Source organism: Oryctolagus cuniculus, chromosome 8, assembly GCF_051225735.1.
Source record: "Oryctolagus cuniculus isolate XC-2025 breed Fujian yellow rabbit chromosome 8, ASM5122573v1, whole genome shotgun sequence".
In the NCBI taxonomy this organism is placed as follows: Eukaryota; Metazoa; Chordata; class Mammalia; order Lagomorpha; family Leporidae; genus Oryctolagus; species Oryctolagus cuniculus.
Genome location: NC_142874.1, coordinates 99,129,824 through 99,139,137, shown reverse-complemented (window position 1 = coordinate 99,139,137; position 9,314 = coordinate 99,129,824). Strand labels below are relative to the sequence as shown.

Below are 9,314 nucleotides of genomic sequence, written 5' to 3'. Positions count from 1 at the left end.
TAGTCATAAAATGTGATCTGATATTATTTATCTACAACATATTCATTTTCAGCAGCTTTCTCCACTTAACATTTGGTTAAAATGTGCAATTATTACTGAAGAAATGTAAATATCTTTCAAACTCACTAACTGCTCTTTTCCCCCCCATATTTCCTTGCCTCTTAGTAAAAGATATTTCATGTGGTATTGATGAAATGCTAGTGACAGTTCTAAGATCAATTCAGAATGCCCTTCTAGGATCAACCATCAGACATGAAGTGTGAAATTCTGTCACACTGGCATGAATGACTGCTGCTATAATCACTGGCTCCTCTTTTATTAAGATTTTCTAAAATTAATTAGATGTAAAGACTGTCATTGGCCTTATAAAAGTACTCATCTGCTGTGCTTTAATTTTAACTAGATTAAAAGTGAGATTTGGCGTTAATTAAAAACGTAGAATTTATGGGGATTTTAATTGCAAATATTTTGGTGGTAAGCATGGGTATGACTTCTTAGTTTAGTTCTGTTCGGTAATAAATACGGCATTGACTAATGACAGGAGAAAATTTATTTGAAAAAAATAACAGCAGCAGTAGCTTATTATCCTTGTAGGTCTTAATCCTGTCTAGCTGGGTCATATACAAGAGAGGTTCCCCAACTCAGGATCACTTTGAGAAGTTTTAGCCTTCTACACTGATGTCTGGAAATTTCTATTTTGAAAACGTGGATGAGATTGGGAAAACGTGGATAAATCATTGGGATTAAATTGTTCATTCATTAAACACATCATATTTGGTAAACATGATTTGATCTGCCTATCATTAAGTTGAATTTAGGATACAAAGGGTAACTGATGCCCAAGAGGATACACTCAAGGTTTCCTGTTTTATATTAATCAGAGCCTATTGCAAAAATGGGCTGTGGAAAACTGTAGCACAGATATTTCCCAATTAGCATTTTTGCATGTTCTTCTCTAGCATGAGTCAGGTTTAGCCATGTCACTCAGGGCTTTTAAAGAGCTCTATCTTTGCAGTCCAGGCTACATGTGACAAGATTAAATTGGCACACTTTACTTTATAGCTCTTGTGTTCCTGGCAGTGCAAATCTGGCTGATACCTCTGAGAGAAGGCTCAGCTGTCACTCAGTGACCCATTAACACTACATTCCATCCTGCAGTGTCATTTTTCTCATTCTTATGGAGATAATGCTCCCTGGAGATCTCCAATACCTGCAGGAATGAAAAAGAACAGCAGAGACAGGCTAACTATCAAAGAGGGAGCAAACAACACAGCAAGACCATGAATTCCAACAGGGGAATTTTAAGTTGAGGGAAAAGGATGAGGCCCATTATGATGGCTGTCGGTTTGGAAGGTAGGGAGAGGATCTGGTGTTAAGAGGTATCCTAACTTTTTAACAAGCTCTTTTCCCCTTCCTGCCTAAATATCAAAAGAAATATCCAAAATAACACATGCAACTAGATCTATAGAATGCAGGTGGTTTGAACAGGTAATAGGGAAATCTGGGTGAGACTTTATTAATTACAACTAGGCAATGGATACAAAATAGCTTTAATTAAAGTGTATTTCTTAATATTCTAAAGATGCCAGGATCCCCGTAAGGGTTGGCTTGTTGAAGTAAAAAAATAAATAAATAAATAAAAATTACCTTCTAGTCAAAGTGCAAAAGAGGAAAAAGGCATGTGATTTTTGTAGCCCTGAGGCTAAAGATTCTTCTATCCTATGATTGAACTGTTACTGGGTGCCTAAGAAAATTCTATTGCCCACTTCCTGTCTGTTCTGTAGGAGTACATGGTTTCATGGCTCACTTGATAAGTTATGCTTGTAACAATTACCAGACAAAGTAGTATTTTAAGAATATGCTTCTGAACTACTCAGCCCAGACTAAGGTTGGTCCAATTTAGATAGTTATAAAAGCAAAAACAAAAACAAAAACAAAATTTGAAATCCATTGAAGACATCTTTAAGTATGTAAAATATTTTTTTAAGTGACTTAGGGTGCTGGCATTGTGGTGCAGTGTGTTCAGCTGTCACCTGTAATGTAGGCAACCCAGATGAACACCACTTTGAGTCCCAGCAGCTCCCACTTCTGACATAGCTTCCTGTTGGTGCACCTGAGAAAGCAGTGGAAGATGGCCCAAGTACTGCCACCCATGTGGGAGAACTGGATGGAGTTCCAGGCTCCTGGCTTCAGCCTGACTCAGCTCTGGCCATTGCAGCCATTTGGAGAGTGAGTCAGTAGATGGAAGATCTTTCTTTCCCTTCCAACTCTTCATTTCAAATAAACATTTTTAAAAAGGTGAATAAGAAAATATGAATAAAACTGGATAGTGTTCAGAATTATTAAAAAGAATAAGGAAAGGTAGAGCATTGCAAAAATTTTTTTTACCCTTATCTGCATCTTCAACCCTTCCTCCACTTTTTTTCACAGGACACCAAGTGTTATTGGGGTTAGACTGTTTTGCTTAGGTTAGGGTTTGTGTACCTTGTCCCTGCTCACTTCAGGTGACACAGAAGCCATAGTATAGACATAGTTTATGCTTCTGGAGGCCATTTTTCTTGAATTAAACATTTGCAAAGTTGTCTATTTAAACTATAATTTACAGCTTTGTTTTTAAACAAATATGGCACATTGTAGAATAGGATAAAATATGCACAGGTATTTTAAAGAACAAAACCTAGAGTTTACATTAATATTGATAGGAAGGAGCAGCTTTGGCCTAAACTGTCAGGAATCTTAAGTTGTTCAAGGGTTGAGGTCAGTTCTCTGTCATTCTATACATGAGGTTGGAGCACACGAAGGAGCCGAAGCCTGCAGTCCTTTAGTAGGAAACTGGGATTCAGATTATGATGATTTAGTAGTGACTGTGCCGTTATTTAAGATCCAGGAGTAATCCAGCTAAGTCTTCCAGCAAAAAGTGCGACCGTTAGTCTGCGTTTGACAGTTGAAATACACCACAGTAATCGATCAGCCCAGGCTGTGTTGCCACGCGATGGCTGATTATGACGTCCGTTCCTCTGCGCACCGGAAGGAGATGTGAGAACACCGGAAGGAGAAAGACTCTGCGCCTGGCAGTTGGGCAGTCGTTGGGAACAGCTGCCATTGCTTTTGGCGGTACCGCATGAGGGAGATGCTGGCTGCCTTTGTCTCCCGTGTGCTGTGGGGGGTGGCCAAGAAGCCAGCTCGCAGAGTGCTGGTGGCATCCTGTAACTATTCAAATGATGCCATGTTTGAAATTAAGAAATGTGATCTTTATTTGTTGGACGAGGGTCCTCCGCTGACTGCAGTGCTCACGAGAGAAGACGGGCTCAGATACTACAAGATGATGCAGGTTGTTCGGCGCATGGAATTGAAAGCCGATCAGTTGTATAAACAGAAATTTATTCGTGGTTTCTGCCACTTGTGTGATGGGCAGGAAGCTTGCTGTGTGGGGCTTGAGGCAGGTATAAACCCCTCGGATCACGTCATCACATCCTATCGGGCGCATGGCGTGTGCTACACTCGTGGACTCCCTGTCCGGTCAATCCTTGCAGAGCTGACAGGCAGAAGAGGAGGCTGTGCTAAAGGCAAGGGAGGATCGATGCATATGTATGCCAAGAACTTCTATGGGGGCAACGGCATTGTGGGTGCACAAGTACCCCTGGGAGCTGGTGTCGCTCTGGCCTGTAAGTACATGGGAAACAACGAGATCTGCCTGACTTTATATGGGGATGGCGCAGCTAATCAGGGTCAGATAGCCGAAGCTTACAATATGGCAGCTTTATGGAAACTACCTTGTATTTTCATCTGTGAGAATAACCTCTATGGAATGGGGACATCGGTTGAGAGGGCAGCAGCCAGCACTGACTATTACAAGAGAGGCCATTTTATCCCTGGGCTAAGAGTGGATGGAATGGATATTCTGTGTGTTCGGGAGGCAACGAGGTTTGCAGCCAACTATTGTAGATCTGGAAAGGGGCCCATACTGATGGAGCTGCAGACCTACCGTTATCATGGACACAGTATGAGTGATCCTGGCATCAGTTACCGTAGCCGAGAAGAAATTCAAAAAGTAAGAAGCAAGAGTGATCCTATTATGCTTCTCCAAGATAGGATGGTGAACAGCAAGCTTGCCAGTGTGGAAGAATTAAAGGAAATCGACTCTGAAGTGAGGAAAGAAATCGAGGATGCAGCCCAGTTTGCTACAACTGATCCTGAACCCCCTGTAGAAGAATTGGGCCATCACCTCTACAGCAGTAATCCACCTTTTGAAGTTCGTGGTGCAAATCAGTGGATCAAGTTTAAGTCTGTTAGTTAAAGACTCTATATATATATATAAAGTCCCACAGTGGGGCACTTAGGGTCAACTGTAAGGAATTCTTGGTCTCAATTTTGTTGAAGAATAAAAACCTATAAAATGAAGGATTTGTAAACTTTATTTTCAAAGATCAAGAGTATTAGAGACTAAAATATGTACCATCGAAGGTGATATATTGCACTGAACATTTTTTAATTAAAAGATACTATGTAATTAAAAATTTAATGTGAATATCTTAAAGGTTAGCTTAAAATACTTAAAGGTTTCCTAAAATAGGAAAATGAATTAACTTCCTAAATTATTTGTAATACTTTCATTTGATTAAGTTTCTTGTTTTTAAAGTATTCTTGCTCTTAAAGAAAGCATAGTTCTTTAAGAAAGAAATAAACAGTGTAAACATTCGTGCTTCCCCTGCCATATGTTTGGGTGTGGAGTCACTATCCTGAGGTACAGAGATAATTTCAAGCTGCTCAGGAGCCTTTTATTCCTGTCACTTGCAACTTTTAGTAAAACTATGTGTGTGTGCACACATAGGTGTTTCAATATTACAGCATTGATGTTAAATCTTATTAATGCTGTTTTTCCTATAATGCACAATATCTCACAGGGAAGGAGGAGAGAGGACAAGAACATTTTTTTTCATATTAGGTTTCAGTATTTTTAGTTAACTAATTTAAGGAGAAATTGTAAATAAAATTAAAAACTACAGGTAAAGTTGCATTATTCAAGTTCAAGTTACTTTTATTTTATAAACCATTTATGCTACTACATGTCTGAGATTGTAGAGCCATCCTGGTAAACTGCAGATTGAAAAGTAAACCGAGATGGTGACATCAGAAGAGCTAATTGAATGAAATGACCCCAATAAAAATTGAAAGCAAAGTTTGTCCTTCCTTTAATTATAGTTATTAATATATTACTAACTACTGCATGATTAACTTATTTTTAATATGAATGATAATTCATAGATAACTTTCTCCCAGAGCTGGTCTTCTAACCAGTCTAATGCTTCATCAGTTAGCAAGTCATGACATGGTGAAACAGTTTTAGTTAGTTATATATGAATAATGATTCATAATAACGACTTCTTGTCATTAATGGCTCACCTATCTTACTTCACTGGATACACTTCAGAGGAATGAGGGATGAATAATCAGCTTGTAGGATATTTAGAAACAATCAGTTCAAGAGTAAAATTTATACTTTATAGGATCTACAAATAAAATGATTCTGAGAACTTTAACAATACCACAAGCTCAGTGACCTGTGAGTGCATGAACAAACATACTCCTCTGTATAAGCTTAATTTCCATATCTTCCCAAATGGGTCTAAATAATTTGATAACTTTTAACATTCTAAATTCACAAAGCAGAGATAAGCATACTCAAATAATATTAGTTAACATATTTGTGTTAGAACACTACGGATGTGGGTGGGCAGTTAGCCTAGTTAAGATGCTTACATCCCAAATTGGAGAATCTGAGATGGATTCCTACTTACTGCCTGCTGTTAACACAGTCCTTGGGATATATTGGTGGTTGCCTAAGTAACTGGGTTCCTGATACCCATATGGGTGAATTGGATTGCATTCCTAGCTCCTGGCTTTAGCCCAGCCCCAGACATTGTGGACCTTTGTCTATCTCTTTGCCTCTTTGTCTATCTCCCTGCCTCTCAAAAATACTGCAGCTGAAATAGAGGTATTTCTATTATATCCCATACCATTAATATTTTATAAGGTATTTAATAAATACATTATCCTAGTGACCAAGAGTTACTTCGTTAGACTGATATCTCCATTTACTTGTAAGAGGAAGACAGGCTACTCAAACTCATTTCTGTATATAATATATGCAAGAAGTTTTATGTTTATAGAATGGGTTTTTTGATGGCAGCAAAATGAAAATACAAATAGGAAGTATAAGCATCACTGAATCCAGATACATTAAACTTCATTTCAGGAAAGAAAATTATGGTGTTGTACATGGAAAAACCTAAACTCTCCACCAAAAAGTTGTCAGAATTTAATTAATTTGGGCCCAGCACTATGGCATAGTGGGTAAAGCTGCTGTCTGCCATTCTGGCATCTCATATGGTAGCAGGGTCGAGACCCGTTCCACTTCTGATTCAGCTCTCTGCAATGGCCAGGGAGAGCAGTAGAGGAAGTCCTTGGTTCCCTATACCAACATGGAAGACCTGGAATAAGCTCCTGGCTTTGGATTGGCATAGCTCCGGCAGTTGCAGCCATCTGGGGATTGAACCAGCAGGTGGAGGACCTCTCTCTCTCTCTCTGTCTCTCTCTCTGCCTCTTTGTAACTCTGCCTTTCAAAGAAATAAATCCTAAAAAATTGAATCAATTCACTAAAGTTACAGGTTGCAGAATAAACATAAAAAAGTAGCCTTTTTGTATGCTAATGATGAACTCAGATAAATCAAGAAAGAAATCCCATTCATGATAGCCACCAAAAAATCAAATATTTAGGAATAAATTTAACCAAACATTGATGAAATAATTAAGGACACACACACAAGAATTGAAAGATAGCCCTTGCTCATAGGTCAGAAGAATCCTTATCATTGGGGCTGGCACCGTGGCATAGCAGGTAAAGCTGCCGCCCGCAGTGCTGGCATCCCATATGGGTGCTGGTTCGAGGCTTGGCTACTCCACTTCTGATACAGCTCTCTGCTATGGCCTGAGAAAGCAGTGTAGGATGGCCCAAGTCCTTGTACCCAGGTGGGAGACCCAGAAGAATCTCCTGGCTTCAGATTGGTGCAGCTCCAGCTGTTGCATCCAATTAGGGAATGAACCAGCAGATGGAAGACTTCTCTCTCTCTCTCCTTCTCTGTGTAACTCTGACTTTAAAATAAATAAAATCTTTAAAAAAGAAAAAAGAATCCATATTATTAAAATGTCTATTTCTTAGAGCAATTTAAGATTCAATGTAATCTCTGTAAAAATACCACTGAAATTCTTTACAGAATTAGAAAATGCAATCCTAAAATTCATATGGAATCACAAAAGCCCCAGAATAGTCAAAGTAATCAAGAACAAGAAAAATCAAGCTGGAGGCAGCATAATACTTGACCTGCCAAGCATACTACAAAGCTATGGTAATGAAAGCTGCACAATACTGGCATAAAAACTGATATGCTGATCCGTGGAATAGAAGAGAGAGCCTAGAAACTGATTCATATATATATATGGCCAAATGAATTTTGAACAAAAGTGCTCAGACCATACAGTGAAAAAAGGATAATTTCTTCAACTAATGACACTGGCAAAAGTGGATGCATATATGTAAGAATGAAAAATAGATCCATACCACTCACCATATATAAAAGTCAAGATGAATCAAAGAACTAAATTCAAGACCTGCCTGAGACTAGGGCATTGCTGGAATGAAATATAGGGGAAACACTCCAAGACATTGGTAAGTGGGACAACTTATTGGATAAGACCCCAAAAGCACAGGCAACAAAAGCAAAACTAAACAGATGGGACTATATCAAACTCAGAAGCCTTTGCACAGAAAAAGAAATAAGAGAATGAAGAGACATTCATTAGAATGGGAAAAATATTTGCAAACCACTTGTCTGACAAAGAATAGCCTGAAGCTATCAGCATCATGAAAAACAACCAGTCCAGTTGAGAAATAGACTTCAAAGAAGAGTTCTCAAAAGAAATACAAATGGCAAAATATATGGAAAAAGTACTCAATATCACTAGCCATCACAAGAGTGCAAATGAAAACCTTATTGAGATAATACCTCACCCCTGTCAGAATGGCTAAAATCCAAAACACAGAGAGTAACAAATGCTGACAAACCTGTGGACAAAGAGGAACACCTATACACTGCAGCTGGGAATGTAAATTAGTGCAGCCACTTTGAAAACAATGTGGAGATTTCTTAATAACTAGGAATAGACTTGCCTTATGACCCAGCAATCTTACTACATGGCATATACCCAAAAGTTTTGAATACTATGTACCAAAGAAATACCTATACCACCAAGTTCATAGCAGCATTGTCCACAATAACCAAAATTTGGATCCAACCAAAGTGTCCATCTTTGGATGAATGGATAAAGAAAATGTGGTATATATACACCAAGAAATATTACTCAGAGATAAAAGAAATGTTTAACTCTACCATTTGAACCAAATGGATGCAACTGGATTATACCATGTTGTGTGAAATAAACTGGACCCAGAAAGATAAATATCACATGTTCTCCTTTACATCTGGGAGCTAAAATATAAAAAGAAAAGAACAAATGTAAAGTAAGAAATGTCTGTGTGTATTAGTATTGCTGAAAATATAGCTTTGCAAAACTTTGTCAGACTAATGGTAATGATACTATACTACTATAGTTTTAATGTTCTGTGATTACTTCAAAATTTACTGTGTATGGGTGACATGGTCATATTCCATCAATTATTGTTCATAGCCATTTTCTATATTCCCCCCTAAACTAGGGTTATTTGGCATTTTACTTGTTAAACTTCTTATTTGGCAAAGTATTAAATCTTTTTACCATAAATTTAAACTATGCTATCTCAAAAAAAAAAAAAAAAAAAAAAAAAAAAAAAAAAAAAAGGGAGAAGGAAGGAGGAGGGATGGGAGGAAGAGAAGAAAGAATATCATTATGTTCTTAGACTTGTACTTACAAATCACATCAAATCTGTTAAAAACTAATTTAAAACTAAAAAAATGGAAAAATTATGTTAAAGGAATAAATCAACTTTATCACACATAATTATCAAATTCCACTTAAAAGTTTACAAAAAATAAATGTTTAGACACCTGTACGTACTTTCAGGAACTTTAACTGTACAGAGCTTTACAATCACAAATACACAAAAACATCAAACTATTTTTCAGTTAGGGCTTTTTTTTTTTTTTTGCTTGACTGATGTCAATCTAGAAAATAGAGGTATAGAAATTCAGTGGATGAATTCATTTATTTGTCTATAATGCTAGCCTTTTTCCCTTCCACATGCTAGAACAGTCATGAAC

At 37.6% G+C, this 9,314-nt stretch overlaps 1 protein-coding gene across 1 annotated transcript; it reads left to right on the top strand.

The window, feature by feature from the left end:
• Positions 1 to 3,042: 3,042 nt before the first annotated feature.
• PDHA2 (pyruvate dehydrogenase E1 subunit alpha 2) lies at positions 3,043 to 5,089 on the top strand. The gene has a single exon (XM_002716973.6). It carries the CDS (start codon positions 3,122 to 3,124, stop codon positions 4,295 to 4,297), a length of 1,176 nt encoding a protein of 391 aa, XP_002717019.1. The 5' UTR covers positions 3,043 to 3,121; the 3' UTR covers positions 4,298 to 5,089.
• The last annotated feature ends 4,225 nt before the right edge of the window (positions 5,090 to 9,314 follow it).

What these genes read in the sequence shown, in the direction of transcription:
- PDHA2 (XM_002716973.6), top strand. Translation starts at nt 3,122, where the DNA reads ATGAGGGAGATGCTGGCTGCCTTTGTCTCCCGTGTGCTGTGGGGGGTG.